General features: G+C 38.2%; 1 protein-coding gene across 1 annotated transcript in view; it reads left to right on the top strand.

Moving 5' to 3' along the window:
- TMEFF1 (transmembrane protein with EGF like and two follistatin like domains 1) overlaps positions 1-18,901 on the top strand; it is a 167,577-nt gene that overhangs the window by 131,427 nt on the left and 17,249 nt on the right. Inside the window, exon 5 of the mRNA XM_029958891.1 lies at positions 8,925-9,021. Coding sequence (XP_029814751.1) covers positions 8,925-9,021 — 97 coding nt within the window. The remainder of the gene's footprint in view (positions 1-8,924; positions 9,022-18,901) is intronic.

Raw genomic sequence — 18,901 nt, 5'->3', positions numbered from 1 at the left:
ATGAGAAATTGAAAATCCTACTTGGCACTTTTTTTTTCTTAAAATACATCTAGGCTATTTGTGACACACTGAATTATTTTTGTCCCTGTGCACCTTTCTCACTAAACTGGGTGTTGGGTAATACTTCTGCAGAACAGTTAGTTAGCATTTTCTGTGTCTGAAAACAATCCTTCAAAGGATGGAATCCACTGTTGGTTTGGTTATTGAACTCTGCTCTGGCCAAAAATTCAAGGATATTTTTGTACTCACAATATTTTTGTATCTGAAATTGGTTTTGTTCCATAATTCAAGTAACTATATAAGTGTTACAAGGAAACATTAAAAACCTAAAAGACCTATCCCACGTTAGGGGAATTTAGAATTAACCAAACTTCTAGAAGAGTGATGAAACCTATTGAAGAAGCATTGTTTGGAATGCAGAAAAGAAGAAAGGATAGGATCCCAGGCAGAGGATGACCTGCACGGTGGAAGTGCTCAGTGGTGCACTCCACAGTCCTGCCTCCCTCCTTCCAGCTGTGGGACTGACTGCAGTACAACTCCTTCCTGGGCCAGCCTTTGCCATTTTCTTTTGGAGAAAATCAGGATATGCTGAGACAAAATAATCACATATGCCTGAATGTTTAATATCATATTCTTCAATAAGAGTGCACAAATGGGAATCAAATTGCCTGGAGAGACTCTAACCCTGTAGGTTAGGTACAGCTACTGCTTGGAAGCAGAAGGAAGCTTCAATGGAAGTGGAAATATGCAAAGAGTGAGAGAGAGCCAGCAAGCGAGCAAAATGCTAGCTTAGAGATTTGTTTTCTTCCTAGGATTTACATTTCCAGCTGATAATCACAGAATCAGTGTTTGCTGTGTTTCTTATACATGCAGTTGGTATGATTGTGTATGCACCAGTGATGCTTGCACACACAGAATGGATAAGTGCAGCTGCTTGTTCAGGAAGCATTGCAATGGCTGTGCAGATTAGTTTGCTGATATATTTTTAACTTTGAAGGAAAGTACATGAAGAAAGTGTCTGAGTTGTGCTCTTCAGTTGCTATAGCTCTGCCTGTGACAGTCTCCACTGCTGAAATTAGCCGTTTGACTCATGTGCAGCTAAGATTTGTGCTACTGGTTCACACTGTTCTTTTTCATTATCGAAACACAGAACAAGCTCATTAATGATTCTGAAACTTGACTTGATGCAGATTTTCCCTCCTACTCCCAAACTGTGTGATGGTGAATGCATTCATTTTTAGTTTGGTTTTTGGTTTTTTGTGGGTTTTTTTGTTTTGTTTTGTTTTGGGGGTTTTTTTGTTTGTTTGTTTGTGGTTTTTTGGGTTTTTTTGTTGTTGTTGTTGTTTTTTTCTTTTTTAAAAAGGATATTTAGAACCAATTAAAAACCCCCGGAAGTCCTCTTCCTCAAAGACTGTTTAGATGTTATCTTTCCTTAGAAGTTGTCATGTGCCACAAAAAAAAGCTAAAGACCATGGAACTACTGGTTCGAGTTCTCCCCGAATCATGTTTGCTGTTACGAAGATACTAGATTTTAGGAAAAGAATTAAGAGTGGAAGAGTTGTTTCAGTAAGCCTGAATGAGGTGAAGTAATAAATTTTTTAAGGGTGACACAATTGTCTAGTTGCCCTCTGACATTCTGAATAAACTATTTCCATTTTCTGTGCTCTGATAGCACAATATTAATGAAAGGTTGTAATAAAATTACTCATTTTGCTAATTTCAGAAGTCTGAACCTTCAATTAGCATCATGAAACTTGCAGTTATGAACCAAACAGTTGGTCACTTGTGGCAATGGATATCCTGAAGCTGCTTTGAAGAAGAGAATATGATTGTTAATTCAAAAATCAGAGAAATTTCGAAATCCTCAGTATTCTACCATTAGGTTTCACCCCTACAGAAAGCAATGTCAGAGAGTGGGGACTCCGGGCCCGAAAGAGTTGCTTAGCTGGGGTCACAGCTGAAGATAGTGGGATTTGCATTAAATTTGCATTTAAGATGTGAGCTTCTCTCTGTATTCTCTTATATATTCTGTTCTGAAGAATACAGTCATAAAACTAGGTACTAAACCACTTTGTTTAAACACTGTTTTGTTAGAGTTTGAGGCAAAACTAGTGAAGGAAAAGGTACAGGCTCAGATTTCTGTTCATCTCTGACAGTTATAAATTGCAACACTATTTGACCTGCTGAATGTACTTCCACAACTTGTAGATTGGGGCAAAAAAATGATCCTCAGGCTGTCATATTTACATAAAAACGTAGATTGCTAGTTTACAGCTGTCATGTTGACTTTGCGATATAGTTAGGCCTTTGCAAGGATGTGTTGAAAAACATCAGCATTTGTTATGTGCACCATAAAAGAGCTAACAAATGGCAATGACTTTTCAAGCCAGCTTCTCAGAAACAAATTACTGTCTTAGAAGAGGCAGGGTGTGCTCTGGTAATCAACCAACAAGGGTGAGATTTCTAAGTGTCCTTCTGTGCCCATAACATTAATTTTTAATTCTTTTTGTTCAGAGTTTATCTGTGTACCTGAGCAAAATGCACTTTTGATATTAAAAAAGATGTAATGTTAGTTAGACAGATGGCACCCAATCATTTCAGGCTTTTAAGCTAAGAAAATAACATGCTTGCAATACATATAGCTAAGTTAATTATTATTAAAATAATTTGTTTTGAATTTCTAATCCCTCTGAAATTTAATAGCTGAAGTATCTTGTGATGAACGTCTAGCAGATTGCATTTAGTAATTAATAAATTGATATACAGTATGTGCTTTTTACCAGGCTGCCATCTGTTCCTTTCGTCACTGGGGACAACACTTATCCAGTAATTGTCACACAGTCAGGGTGGAATAAACACACAGAGTTTAGAACCTCGAATATTTTTTATTCTGATTTGTAACAGTGCTACTGATTTGTTTGAATGTATTTTAATATGACTGCAGAAACTCAATGCTGATTAACACCCTGGATAGGAGATAACATCATGCCTTTTACCTGTTTGTATAATGGTGTGAGACTTAGAAAGATTTAAGTGCAGATTCCATCACATGACTTGTCACTGAGTATCACTTTAGCTTCAAATAGCCCTATTTATTTCTGTCAAGATTCTTCTTGACATAGATAAAATTAACACTGAAATGAAACTTGCAAGAATTACTGTGCTTTCGACAAAGGTTCATAAAAGCAGAGGCAAAGGGCCTAAATGTTTAGGCATTCTGTTGGTGGAAACTTATTCTAAGGAGGTTTTTCAAGGAAAGCTAGAGCTTGCTTTGAAGGATGCCAAAGCCAAGGGCACATAAAGACAGATTCCTCTTGCCTCTTGTGCAGGATGACAGGTAGCAAATGAGAGCAGGTTCATCTCATCCAACCTGCATAGGACCTACAGAAAGGCGTTCAGTGTGTTCATGAAATTGTGGGACACCTCCATTGGCTGCTGATGACTTTCTTGTCCTTTCTCTTTTCCACCATCATCTACTCATGCATAATTTCCCTGGTGCTTACTTTGAAGTTGTTGCGTCGTCCTTTGGAGAAAAAGGAGTTAGCTGCATTTGAAGCAGGGCACTGGAGTGAATGGTTATTAGAGTTCTCCAACTGGAGGTTTCAGCAGTATGAAAGCTGATCCAGTCTCGCAGTATGCCAGCTTTCCCCACCATTATCCATGATATCATATGCGCAGAAGCAAGCCAGAAGTTATAGCTGTCAGGTGTGTAAAATACCTAACACATGACAAGGGTAGTGCTGGTATGGAGTCCTACAGCACACATCCTGGCATCCTTTGCTTATAAGTGTGTATGCTGTCATTGTCATAACCACCGGGAAAGCATATCACCTTGGCTGAGTTGTGATTAGGGAATCAAACTTCAAACTCCCCTCCTTCAGGCACCTTAGTCATAAATAGACCCGGCATCCTTGTGTTAAACCTGTAATGCCCCTTCTTGCACAATCAAATTCCAAAGGCTGGTGCCTTTACTGGAGCACACTTACAGCTGCAGTGTGTGGTCTACATTGCATGGGGAAACAATCTCTCTGCTGTACCAAGCCAGGCTTTGCTACTAAGCCAGCTGTGTGGTTGGATAAGAGAGCAGGACCTTCCACATTGCCAAATATTGCTTCTATGTATGATCCAGCAGCGTGGTCAAGAAAATTCAAGACATTGCTTGCTAGAAACTTGTGAACGAAGAGCAGTTGTCGCACTTGCTTTAAATATATACTTTAAGACAGAAGAACAGGTTTGCAGCTTTGTTTCAAATTATGGGAACAATCTGCGTTTTAACTAAGTATGTCATTAAAGTTGCCCTAAAAATTAATGGAAGGTTGGATAAGTCACTGAACTGTTGAGTGAATTGCAGTCCTTAATGTGTGATTCTGTGGACTGTGGTATTTTGAGAGGAATTTCCAGCACTGGCTGTACTGAAGGAATCACAGTCTAATCACGAGATGGGGATTCTTCTGTACTTTGGGTTGCAGAAGAGGATTTTCTGCGGCCCTTCCCATTTTTCAAAAATATTTTTGAGATTAGTTTCTCCCATGAGATACTGCAAAAACCACTATACTCCCAAATCAGATAGGAATTGATTTTCAGAGAGGCTTTTCCAGGCAAAGGAATCTTTATTCTATCTGCACATGACTACTGAGGAATTTCTGCTCTCCACAAGCTCCCCCGACTTCACTGTGAACAGTGATAAATACAGATATACAGCACAGCTCCCTTTCCAAGCCATGCCTTAGGGCAGAGCAAACATCACCTTGACACAGACAGATGCTTTTGCTTCAAGTCTGATTGAAAGCCCTCAGCAGAAACCGAGCCATATTACCATTGTAGGAACACACAAATGAGTTGCTGAGGGAAGCAATTTACTGCTATCCAATTCCTCTAGAGCTGCTGTCCATTTACAGGCTCCTACCCTGCAGCTCATAAGGTACAGCTGGCTATCTTCTGCAGAGGAATAATGACTTGAGAAGTGTTAGGGAGAACAGCAGCTCAGAGAGACAACTGGGAGTCACTGATCCTATCCTTGTGCCTCATTTCTTTTGAAGGACAGAGCATTAATGAGGCACTGCCCTGAAACATGTAAGGAAGCTGAAAAGAGAGGAAAAATGAGCTTTCACTCAACTTGAAATTAGGATGTCAAAGAACAGTATTAAGATACCAGCAAAACCAAGGAGAAGAAATTCTGTAATCATCTATTCATCAATATTAGAAGCTTGCATAATAAACAAGAGGAGGTTCAATTGCTCATTTGGGAGCATATTTTGACCTAATTGTTGTTACTGAAATCTGCTGGGAAGATCTGATTCATTGGAATATTAAAATTAATGACTACAACCTATGTAAGAACAATCAAATGTGGGGGAGAAAGGATAAGGGAGGGGCAATCTGTCAAGGGATACATTGCCTATTTGAACACATTTACACCAGAGAAACATGCTCTCAAATATTAATAGGCTAACTTATTTTAACCCTTCCAAAAGGAAGGGTTCTTTTCCAGTCAGGGCAACGTGGGTGCAGTCAGGTCACGGGCTCTTCTGGCTCTTCGGTGAGCGTTTTGGCATGTGAATCACTCTCTCTTTTGTACACTTTTGTTATTGCTGTTTGTTTTCTTATCTCATTGCTGTTTCCAGTAAATTGTTCTTACCTCAACCCACAAGCTTTACCTTTTGTGCCTCTAATTCTCTTCTCCATCCCACCACAGGGGGGAAGGGGAAGGGAAAGTGAGGGAGCAAGAGAGTGGCGCGTGGTTTTGAGAGTCTTGGTGGGGGCACTGAGCTGGGGAGTACCATTCCTAAATTGCAACAGAACTCCAGCTTATACTGTATGCAGTGTCTAATGCTACTACTGCTGAAACATAATGCAGCTAGTAATGAAAAATACTTCTGAAAATTGTAGGTGACTATCACCTAAGTTGGAAATGTGGCATCATTGCGCATTTATCTGTATTACACCTAATCCTGACGGGTGTAAATTATTGGTACCTGAGATGCAGGTGTTCTTGACTTGCACATATTTATTATGCGAAAACAAATTACTATAGAGATAAATAATTCTGTGCATGAGGTCCAGCAAGTTCTGATCAAGGAAAAAAAAAAAAGGCCCCACTTTTTTAAAATAAACCTAATTTTAAAAGGTAGAGAAAGCAATTTTAGGGGGGGGGAAGGAGAGAGGGAGAATTTTACACCAAATAGTATATAGAAACAGTGAATAAGTAGTTGTGAGCTCCTGTTTCTGAAAATAAAAATAATATTGGAGCATTCAGAGGGAGAAGAACTAAAGCTCAAGAGGAAGGATGCATGTGTGTGTATGTGCTACTTCTTTTGCTCCATTGCAAAATTGAAATGCTAATAGTGCAGTGGAAGCGCTCAGTAAAACATTCTGGTTTCAGTTGTAGTCAAGTCAGATAGAATATATAGTATATATAGGATATGATGAAATATCTTCCATGCTATCAGTACTGCAGAAGCACCAACTGTTGAAGAAATAGTTTGTAACAAGGAAATCTGTCTGGTTTGCGCCTGAAAGCTTTAAAAATCAGTGGTAAAGAATTCTCTGGGCTGTTAATGACTCTTTTGTCTCCCTTTGTTCAGTATAATAATGATAAATAATATAAAAATATTTTCAGAAAAGATAAATGTGATGATTGGAGGGCATCAGCCTCTCATTCTGGCAGCTATCAGAAGCACAGCAGTGAAATAGAAAGTGGAAAAATCAGCTGAGTACCAAATTAAGCGAGAGGAAATTGTTTAATGGCAGTTGCCATGAGTTCATGGAAAACCTTTATGGAGAAAATTACCTTTTCTAAAGTTTATTTTTACAAGAAAGTTGTTTGTACAACAGAACATTTTATGTAAGTGTACCACCTCAAAACTGTAACCTTTCTCAGCCAGGTGCAATCGCTTATCTCCCACAAATCTAAGTAACTAGAGAGCACAACATCCATGCAGAGCACATCTAACATGCAAAAATACTGCAAATCCATAGATAGTTAAATGTTAAGGAATCATTAGAAAATGAGTGTGTTTCTAGAGACTGTTCTTGGCCTTGTGATCCCTTCCACTGGTGACCTGGGAGAAAACGAGTCAGTACTGATTTGGTGTGGATGACAGGGAACAGGTCACTGAGATAACAGGATGCGTAAGCAGGAACGATTTTAATGTCTGAGGACAGAGTTATCTCTAGCTAGTCCAGGATCTAGGTGATTTTTCCTTGATGTTGGCCTCTGTACTACAGACTGTTGACCCTGAAAAGGACTCATTCGGGAATAAGGTGGATAATAAAGTAAATGTGAACAGTGATGGTCAGTGCAGAAAAATGGTCAAAAAGTGATATGATTGTTGGGTGTTTAAACTGAAGAATGTCACAGATGGTATTTGGCTTTGATGACAGCTCTTCTGGAGCAATATGTCCAACTCTGGTACCTGTAACTCCAGAAGGTGTCAACATACTGGCAAAGGGCACCAAGGGTAATAAGAACAGCAAAAGGGGAAATACCACAAATGAAAACCATGAGCAGTGCCATTTGTTTAATTTATTCAAACCATAGGAGATCATTTATTGGTATTGAAAAATGAAATCTGACACTAAAGGACACTTTAAAATGCCAAATGCAGACATAGGAATTCGGTATCTAGAAAGAAGGAGAAATAAAATGAGATATACATTTGTAAAGATAAAGGCAAATGACCCCTACGGCAACTTCGTAAGAATGGTGATAGAATTTCTACAGTGGCAATTTTGTAATAAAGTTTGATATGTATTAATCTCTGGAAAATGCACAGCATGCTTTAGACAGAAGTCAGTTTGAGAGTCTCACCTGCACTGTTTTTCATGGAAACCCAGTCCCAGAGGTAGGAGGGAGAGATTCCTTTCAGCTAAAATCTGGGAAAATTAGGATGGACTGTTGTGGATTTCTTTTTCCTGTTTACATTTAAAGAATGTAAATGCAGCTGTTTCATTGGTGGTGTTTGATTTACTGTTGCTACAGCACATAAAGCTGCTATGAGAAAAGGAATCACTTTGATCTCTGTCCATCCGACAGCCTTGTGTAGTGAGCCGTGCACCACCACGGTACTGTGATACTTTAAGTGGTTCTCAACTCCCTCTGAAGATTTCTGTGGTTCTTTTCCTTTGTTTCGGATATCCAGCTCTCCATCATTTTGTTAAAAATCAAAAATAGGAGTGGCTAATGGTAGTGAAACAGTAAGAGTATAATTTATTTCTCTTTTACTTGGTGAAGAGTTTTGATGTCCGTGTCAACAGTAAGATTGGTGTAAATGTTTTTAAGATCAGAATATTCAAGATATTCATTTTACTTTTTAGGATACATAGCCTTTCTACTAGTTTCTTGTTAAGATGACTTTTTTTTCTTTTATTCCTGCAGAACTAAACAGAGTAATCTGTAAAATACACCACAACATATATGATACATGAGCATTGTCTAATCTCATAGCTGGGAATCAAAAAGGGGAAAAATTCAAGCAGTAACCTTGCATAAGGATATCTATAATTAAAGACTGCCAGAGAAAATACTGTTTAAATCCCCAGTACCTAATATTCAAGGACATAAAAAAGGACAGGATTTATACATTATCGGTGCCAATTAAGAGTAAATGTGACTGGGACATACGTCAATGCCAGTTATGTGTCTGGTGGAGCAGGAATAAATAAAAATGACTGAAATAAGAATAAAGGGAGAGCCAATCAATGAAGCACTAGTGTTTTCAGGGATGCTTTTCTATCACTGGTACAGTTCTACCAACCTCCAATTGACTGATTTTGAAAAGGGGAGCACTATTAAGGTTAATAGATTCAATATACAATAGCTTCATTTTGACAGTATTCTTGAAGGCAGATGGATTTAGGTAAGCAAAATCAGACCTTAATTTGAAAATCATGCTTTCTGTTAATAACACTGAATTTTTTTTCAGAGTATGAAGGATCTGGGACAGAAGTTCAGAGAAAACACTCAAAATGTGGAGTTTGCAAATATAGGGCTGAGTGTGATGAAGATGCAGAAAATGTTGGGTATGTAATGTTTTCTTTAACAATATCACTGAATAAAAGGGGAAAAATGTTAAAAGAAAAGAAAAAGTACATGATCTTGACTTGTTTGTACTTGACTTGTACTTGAATATGTTTCCTCTTACTAATTGAAGATTTAATGCTGTCCAGTAATAATGTATTTGACATGTGTCTGTAAATAACAAACTGTCTGCAGTTGCAAGGTAAACAGAGAAAACAACAAAGAGTTGTACTGGACGATCTTTATATAATAATTTTCAAACAAAGGACCTTGGTTTGTTTTATTCTGCCAACAAAACAACCCAAAACCCAAACAGGAATGCAAAATAATACTGATAATTCATACCTGAGATTTTTTCTTTTTGTTCTGCTTGTTCAGAAAGTGTTACAGAAAGTTATTTCCATCAGTGCAAAGCTTGGACCTAAACACGAAGTTGAACTGGGGACCTAAGCCAAAGTCACTGTGACATTTGACCTCTTAGATGCACCCAAGGGAAACTCATTAGAGAAATATTAATTACTTGTCAAAGTTCAGAACAAATTATCAAGAAAAAAAGAAGCTTTTAAAGACAATCCATAATGCAGAAGCAGATGCACCCAATCTCCCCACTCAAGGTACTTGGTGGTTAGAGTGTACCCTGGCTGTCAGAAAGGGCAGAGACATCATGGAGGAAAGGACTTCTTTAGACAGCCCCACGAGGCATTAAAGGTTTTATGAGAGGTAAAAGAAGTACCATCTGACAGGGTTTTGCATTCCCATAGCCATTGTCCTGGTAGTGGACACCAGTGTGGAAGAGGCTTAACTAAGGCCTGGGCTGATGGCAGGCACTGGGGTTGCAGCTGCAGATGCGGTGCGTGAGGATGTTTGAGAGATGTGCAAAAGGTACATTTTGTGTACACAGAGGGAACAACGTCTCAGTGCTTGAACATCACTAATCGGAGGAAGCACCACTCTCCCTTCTCTTGTCTTCCAGCCAGAATCCATTTAATGTTGAAATATGTCTTAATTGCACAAGACTTTATTTGGGATATCCGCATGAAGACATCTCAGGCAGTAAAGCAGCTTAGCACTAATATTCAAGACGTGTATTCAAGATTAAATCATAACATACAAGGGAAACCAAAATGGTAATAGTACGCATGAATACCAGCATGATACTTCACATTTCATAAAATGCCATAGTACAGAAGCAGGCTTGTTCTTTCCAGGAGAGAAAAATGAGCTGTAGTTGTTGTTATAATACTAATAATTTTCTGCAATATTGCCTTGTTCTGTTTCATTTATGACTAGCAAGATAGGTATAGATTTGTTTGTTGTATGCACTGAGATGTGCTTTTGGCTTTGGAAAATAAATCCTGAAACATTCAACTTCAGTAAAAGCTTTCCTAGTCTTTCTGCACTTGTGGACCTGGCATTCCTGCAGCTATATAGTATCTATAAGAGAGTTAAAATAAAGTTGAGTGGAAGATTTGTTCTCTACATCCTGCTCATATAAAATGAAACCATGCTCCTGCTCCTTGACAGCAAGAGGAGAGTGGTCTTTTTGTCTCTAAGATTTCTTTAATGAGTCCTCATTAAAAAAATATGTGGAAACAAAAACTTTTATGTAGAAAATACTCAAAAGTTAACAAATATTCCCATAAAGGTTATTCACAATTTATTGGATAATTTTTCCTTTTTTTTTTTTTTTTTTCAGTTTTCAAACCTGTGTAATTTAATTTTTTCTCCAGTATCTTTGACCATTGAAACAGGCTTTGATGATACTCACTGTTTAGATATAGATTAAATCACAGAAGCAAGATGAAATTGAAATCTTCTGGTTAGGAAACTTCAGTAGAGTACCCCTTACAAATGCTTTTTACATCTAATTTTTACTCCCTTTCCTGCTGTGTTTCAATGTGGGTTTTAACATCCTAAAATTATATGCAGCACAAGTGTTTTTCATTAGACTTGTATATCATCAGACTTGTCTGAATTATCATTTAATTCAATTTTTCACCATATTAGAAACACTATCACCCCTAATTCTAGCTAATCACAAAACACCCTAATTTCATAAAAATGTTTTGTTTTTATTTTCTGTTTTAAGACATAAGAATGGCCACTGAAAATTTTTGAATAGTATTGTAATGTCTATTGAACCACGAACTAGAAGTACATTTATTTCTGTTCAAGTAGATTTCTTAGGCCTGCATAACCCTTGCTTGCACCTTGTGATGCTAAAACACTTAATAGAGTGTTTAAATGATTACAGAAGGCATTTAAAGAGAATTTTGTTTCATCATAGTACCTGGATGAGTTAGCTGAACTGTTTCCTAATGTTTAATAGATAATCTCAAGCCATATTCATGATACATACAGTAAATATACCGTCATGCATTTTTTCATTTTCTTTTCCAAGCTGTGCAATCTGAGACCTCATCTCCTTCTGTTCTGAGTGTTCTTGAGAAGCAATATAGTATTTGTATCCTGATTTTGAATAAGGAAATTAAATTAAAAATAAAGTATTTAGTGCATTGGTGAAAGAAGAGATATAGATGCCAACAAGTGTTGAGTGGTTTGAGGTAAATGAGCTGGCAATAATGAGGAATCCCAGGACCTGCCACGAGGCCAGCCACAACAGACTGGAGCACAGAATAGGCAGAATTTCCCCCAATAATGGGAGGATCCTGCTAAAGACGATTTTATTCCATAGAGACTGTGGTTTGTCTTTTGGGCCAGGATAGCTGTGAGAGTTCTATGCAAAAAATGGTGGCACCTGCTACTTTCAGTGAAAACTGTAGGATGATCCTTACAACACAGAAACAGGAGCAAGGCCACTTGGCATTTCCTGATTTTTGGAGTTGAACTTGCTGATGTCTAAATAGGTGCCCAGTGCTATCATGATGGGAAATGGGCACATGTCAAAGCATGGGAAATTCTGGTTTGGTGTAATGGAAAATGAATACTCAAACATGGTGTCTGGCATTTCCACTGATAGAGATGGTCTGAACTTGATCAGACACAGCCTTGGGACCAACTTCAAGTAGGGACTGAGACTAGATGACCTCTACACATCCCTCCAAGCCTAAATTTATCTGTGAATCTGTGTGATTACCAAATCTTGGTACTTTTTAAAAGCACATTTATAAGATCAGTTACACAGAGCTGAGATCCACTCCATATTGCAAGTCAGTGATGTCAAATTTTTGTATTTTCCCCTTTGAAAAAGTTACAGATTTTTTGTTTTCATGCTTGGTGTTAAAACATTATGGCTATCTCTTGATCAAAGATGCTACTTAAGCTTTTATTAGGCTAGATCACACATGGTCTGAAGAGCTCAGGCTTTGCACAGAGTTTTGTATCTTCATTTTGTTTGATTTCACAGAAACATTATCTATCTAAATCAGAAATGGTAAAAATGCATAGTAAACTAATTGCAAAAATATAAACAACTTTATAATTTCCACTACCTCTACAAAAAATTTCAGTGCTGATTCTAAGTGGAGTGATTGAGACATAGAAATAGTGTCTGAGGAGAGGGTCGTCATAAGCAGCATACTTAAAGAAATTGTATTCAACTGTTTGCAAATCAGTATTTTATTTCTTTATCTAAACGCAAAAAGGAATCAGGTTGAGGAAACATCACAGAAATGTATTTCTCCATATTTTTCTTCTTTTTCCATACAACTAGTAAGTATTTTAAAAAGTTGTTAGTTTGTAGTTAATCTTTTCAAGGTCATAGACAATCACTTATGGATGCACTAGTCCTAAGTTGCATAAACACATAATATTCAATATTGTCCAAACAGTAGTTTTCTGTAAGTCTAAGGCAACAGGGTACAAACAATAGGATTCCCATAGCTTGGCTGTGATTTTTTCCCATTTAGCAACAGAACTGAAACAGGTGGTATATGTCATGGGAAAAGCTGCTGCTTTCAGTCAGTAATATTAAAACACTTTAAATAATACAGCATAAATGCAAAACAAATTAAGACAGATGTGGTTGCAAAATAGTTTTCATCAGTGTAGCACTTAGATCAACTCTTTCTTCAATGAAAGCAGTATAGTATTTGTAATGCTACTGTGACTTTTAAGAACTCTAAGTGAATTTTCGTAAAACTCAGGTAAATAATGTTCAGTGTAATTTTTATAAAGCTTCTAAACAATATGATACCTCAGTTAACTGCATATGACTGAAACAGAAATTATTATTTAGAGTCTTTTGAGAGCTGAATAACTCTGTTTTTAAAATTTTTTACCGTAGCCACCTGCAGCACTGGCAAGAAACTGGTAATATAAACATGCTGGTGGAATTGGTTTTTTTTACTATTGTGATTAGAAAGGTGGGCTCTTAAGTACATATATTTTTCCATAAGACTTCAATTTTCAAATGATCCTGATCTTCATATGTTTTTAAAGTCATCTTACTATTGTCTGGTCATTTTTTCCACAAATTTTTGTATTATATTATACTACTTTAATATGGACATTTTAAATATACTGATTCCATTGAAGAATGGGAGTTTAATCTCATTTTTTTCTTTGAAAGTATCTTTCTAACATAAAAAGTAGTGTTGCTTATGAGGCGTTATATCCTCTGCTCTTACATTGTTTTTGTTGGGTGTCTCTTTCCTCTTGCATGCCAAAACATTGCTAGATACCCTGATAAAACAACATGCCAACATGTTGCAAGTCTTAAAAGGAATGTTACTTTAAAAGGTATTTTAAAATGTGTTGTAACTTCAGGAAAATAATATCCAAAATGAAGTAATGAACTGTAGAGTAACTTAGATTGGAGTGATGTCTAAGGAGTCATTTGGTGTGGGCTCGTGCCCTGCACTGCATCCAGAGATAGTTCATTCATTTGAGCTCAAGGGCTTCTCCAGGAGAGGTCTGACCATCTCCATGAAGGAAGATTTGACATCTGGGCATATCTGCTCAAGAGCTGAGCTTCTCTCACTTTAGGGAGTAATTTCCTTGTGTTCAATCAGAATTTCTCTCTCTGGAACTTGCAACTGTTTTCTTTCACTCCTCTACCATGCGCCTCTGAGAAGAGCCACCTCCTGTCTTCTTGATAACCCCTCTTACGTTGTTGGTGACAGCAGTCACCTCCTTGGCCTCCTCTTCTCCAGGCTGAAAAAGTCTAGTGCCTCAGCCATTCCTCACACAGCCCGTGCTCCAGCCCTCTATCCATTGCAGTGTCTCACCCACCAGAGCCTCTCCAGTTTCTCTGAGTATTTACTGTTACTGGGGAGTCCCGAAACCAGACAGAGTGCTTCACATGGGAGCTCACGAGTGTGGAATGAAGACCAAGAGTCATTTCCGTTGCTCTGTTGGTGACCCTTCTGTGGTGCAGTCTCCCAACCTGCTGCTCCCCTGAACCCTCAGGTCCTTTTCTGCAGAGCTGCTCCCCCGCCAGTCCACCCACGGTCTGTACTGTGGTTTTCCTGTCATCTTCAGACTTCTAGAGGTTCCTTTACCTTGTCAAGGCCCTACTTGAGTGGTCATCTTGGTCATCTTTTTTTTTTCTTTGGTAAGGAAATCATTAACTTAAAAATAGCCTCACTGTAAAAATTCAAATTTGTCATGTTTTCAGTATTTTTCTTAACAGATGAGATATGGAAATGAGATTCTGAACACATTCAGTCTCTTTTTAATAAGTGTACTATGCTGTCAAAGATCTGTTTTGACTTGTAATGTAGATTTTTGAGAAAGATTGACAACTGATCCCCAAAAAGACCTTTTGAGATTAACATTTTACAAGATTTACTTCAGAAAGGAAATGTGTCTCATCAACATGTAGATTCAACCTGCCTATAATTTATGTAGGGTTTATGCAATGACCAAACCAGAAATTCAGAAGTAGAAGTATTAACAATTAGAAATACCAGTGTGGACATTTCAAAGTCCTTGTCTCTGCCTTGTCTATATAATTTGTCCTCCAGGGAAAGATTTGGGCTGTTTGAAGTCCGGCATGCAAGTTTATACTTTTCTCTTTTGACCACTTTCTCACTCATTTACCAACTTTTTTTTTTTTTTGTTTAATTAACCCTTTTAGGCTATGATATTGTATGTAGGTATTCATAAGGCAGGGTATTCTAATCCTATTTAAATGCAATTCACAGCTTTCTGGTCCAGCAGAAAAAAAAATCCTAAGTATTTGTGTGTAAAACAAACTATTCAGACAATAGAGAAAATCAACCTAAACAAGGGATTTAAGATTGTGTTGTGGAATTACTGAATTATGAAAAAATGGGCTACAGGATATTCTCATATGAGAGAAATAGCATAATGTTCTTTTCATTATACCGACTATTAAGAAATTGAATAGATCCTAGATGGATAATAATCCAGGCCTGTTTTTTTAATGTATATTTTTAGTGATCTTCGCAGCAGTGTGTGCCAAGTCTTTGAAGGTTCCTGTTGTTTGAAGGTGGGGGGAGGGTTAGGTCGCTCTTGAGAGAGGAAACATCAGTTCACCATGTATGCTGCGAGAAGCTCACTGCAGGTAAGGACTGAATTTCTACAGTGGTCAGAAAGAACCATGCCACTAAATTAAAAATGGGAATGTAGGGATGTCTGGAAAGTAGCTGAAGCTTATGGTATTCAAAGCGTGTTCTGCATTGATGGGCAGAAGTAAAAACTGACAGTGTTCAAGCAGGGCACAGAGAAGCTTGTAGAATTGAATTCTACTTCTTTTGTGCTATAACGGGATTTTAGGAAGCACACCAAAAACCTAATGAAGATTCAACTCTAGTCAAATAGGTAGAAAAATCACTTTGAAATCCAGATTTTCTTAGTTCAGGTTTCATCTGAGAGCAATTGCACACAAGGGAAGAAACATCAAATGAAAGGTAATCCTTCATTTGGCATGGTTATATTCCTAACTGCAATTGCAACACTCCTGATATTTCAATTCATCTAAATTTATTCCATCAAGCATACCCTTATCCATCTGTGTGCATTTCATACGCTTTCTTTTACTCTGGTGTTTCCATTTTACATTTGTAAGCAGATGTGCCAATAAATCAGTAAGTACCTGAGAAAGCTCACTGTTGCTGTCAGCTACTGGGAAGGGATAGCAAGCAGGACTCCCTGTGAGATCAGGCCAGAAAAATACATTTGAGAGCAAACCCTAGATGGGCACAAATGCAGTAGCCTGATCTGTTGGTTGGAACTGGCAGTCTTCCCCAGTAGCCAAACCTGCCCCACAAATCTGTTATGCTTTCCTTTCCTTTTTTTCCCCTCTCTTTTCTTTGAACCTACCATGGTTTTTAAGCACATAGAACTTCCAACAGACCACGTACACCTTGAAGCCTGAAAACAAAAGGGAGCCTTGAAATGTGTTCTGTTCTCTGGGGATCTAATTAATTTACTGATAGCAGCAAGTGCTCTTACAGCCTGAGCTTGTCATTTTACTAAGCACGTTTTCTTTGTTACACCTAGAAGCCTCTAAAAAGTGAGTCGTACATCTTCATTTCTTATTTATTAAAACCATCTAAAAATTTGTGTGGTTTAATTATATCACTTTGTACTTTCCTGACATTCAAATGCTTTTCTGTTTAACTAATGGTGTTAATGAGTGATACGCATGCAACTTAAAAAAGCACATTTTCACAGCAAGCTGCTGCCTTTTTTCTTAGGGTGTCAGCTCTCTCATGGCAGGTGCCAAAGTTAAGGGTTTTTTTCTGTATACCCTAGTACATCAAGAAAGCATCTGAATACATCCTGTTGACATTCCTGGGCTAAGTGAGATAAAAGGTCTGTTGAGGACACTAAGTAGCAACCCCTTTCAGCAAGACATCAACTTTAAGAATTAACTCCCTGTTTTAATCCTTTTATTTAAAACCAATAGGAAGGTTATAGTGAAAAACACCTCTCATAGTTCTCTCATTCCTTTTATTCCAGTATGGCTTTTACGGCAAAAATTTGAAGGACTCATCAAGCACATTCAAGATGTCCTTAGTACACAATTCTGTTAAGTGACTTTTCATTAAGTGACTGTTTTCTTCTGAAGATTGTGCTTAAAAGCCACACATCATGCTGAAGGCACCAGTTGGTAGTTTTGCTTTATTTTCATGAGGGACTAAGCAGGATCATGTTTGTCAAACATATGCAAAAGCCAACAGCAGAGCAGCAGTGGGGCTCAAGCTGTGGAGTCCTCACTCAGCTCCAAACAAAGGTGGCAAAACACCCAGCATCAGTAGTAGGGCTAAGATTTTACCATACTCTTGACTTGTATTGAGACGTGATGATTGCTTTACCCAGAGAGGCAACACCTCTGGGAAGCCTGAGGGAAGGCTGGCACTTTGAAAGAGCAACTGGGAGAACAGAGAAGCTTTTTATTGTAGGGTTTTGAGTGTTTTGGTTGTTTTTTTAATGCAGACTTTGCTTATCCTCAATTTTAGCAGCTGAAGATCAGCTTCACATAACAATTTGTGCTTGCACCACTACTGGACTTCAGGCAGTTGTTCCTGGAAGGTACTCCAAATAGCAGTAATAAATAATTGATATCTAGGAGAAAGGTAGTATATGGTACTACTAGGATGGAAGATACTACGATCTGCCTGGCAGAAAAGGACCTGAGGATGTTGACTGACAGCTGGCTGAACATGAGCCAGCAGAGTGCCCAGGTGACCAAGAAGGCCAGTGGCATCCTGGCTTGTATCAGAAGTAGCATGGCCAACAGTCCCTCTGTACTCAGCACTGACAATGCCACACCTCAAATCCTGTGCTCAGTTTTGTACCCCTCACTGTAAGAAGGTCATTGTGGTGCTGTGTGTCCTGAGAAGGAAAACAGGGCTGGTGAAGGGTCTGGAGCACAAGTCTGATGAGGATCAGCTGAGGGAGCTGAGGCTGTTTAGCCTGGAGAAAGGGAAGCTCAGGGGAGGCGTTATTGCTCTCTACAACTACCTGAAAGGAGGTTGTACTCAGATGGAGGGTCAGCCTCTTCTCCCAGGTAACAAGTGACAGGACCAGAGGAAATGGCCTCAAGTTGTACCAGGGGAGGTTTAGATTAGATAATAGGTAACTATTTTTTCACTGAAAGGGTTGTAAAGCATTGGAACAAATTTTCTAAGGAAGTAGTGGAGTCACCATCCCTGGAAGTGTTCAAAAAAATATGTGGATGTGGCAACTGAGGACATGGCTTAATGGTGAACGTGGTGGTGGTGCTGGGTTGATGGTTGAACTGGATGATCTTTTCTAACATTAATGATTCTATGTTTAAAGGTACTGTGGCATTTTTGTTTGCAAGATTTCAAAAGAATTACTTTTCTTTTTGTGAAAATATTCATGATTCCAGGTTTTCTTTCCTAAGATCCTTCCTCATTCCCTTGTGGCGTCACTCCTAAGGAATAAACATACCTGTCAGAGCACTGTTTGCCTGAGAGACAGGTTTGAAGCTTCTGCACTGCCTACCCAGGAGACTTCCCACGTGCAACCCCAGGAATCAGGCTGGCTGCTCACCTAAGCTGCGATTATTCCATATGCACCTTCCTGGTCTGCTTCCAGCACGGAAGTAACAGACCTGGGTTTGAACCTTATGCTTTCCACACTACAAGTTTAAATACAAGATCTTGTTCTGCAGTTGTTTATGACTGACATCATCATGTGCAGTTTTCTCATTGGATTGTGTCAGCCATCCAAACTCAGGCCAGCCTTTAGCATTTTTGAAAATATACTGAGGTGTCAAAATAGCAGTATTTCAGAGGTTCTAGATAGATAATTTCTCACAGAAGAAATTAAGTTTCAATATCAGAGTAGTTTTATGTTATTATAACTACTGTTGTGTGATGGGTACTATTCTATTTTTATTTTTTTTACTATTTTTAGCCATATCTCTAACTGTATAGCATAATATTTTTAAGCTGGATATATGAATTTAGAAATACAATCAAA

The sequence above is a fragment of the Manacus vitellinus genome, unplaced genomic scaffold (assembly GCF_001715985.3).
Source record: "Manacus vitellinus isolate BGI_N305 unplaced genomic scaffold, ASM171598v3 scaffold_17_pilon, whole genome shotgun sequence".
In the NCBI taxonomy this organism is placed as follows: Eukaryota; Metazoa; Chordata; class Aves; order Passeriformes; family Pipridae; genus Manacus; species Manacus vitellinus.
This window is presented reverse-complemented; position numbering and strand designations above follow the sequence as displayed.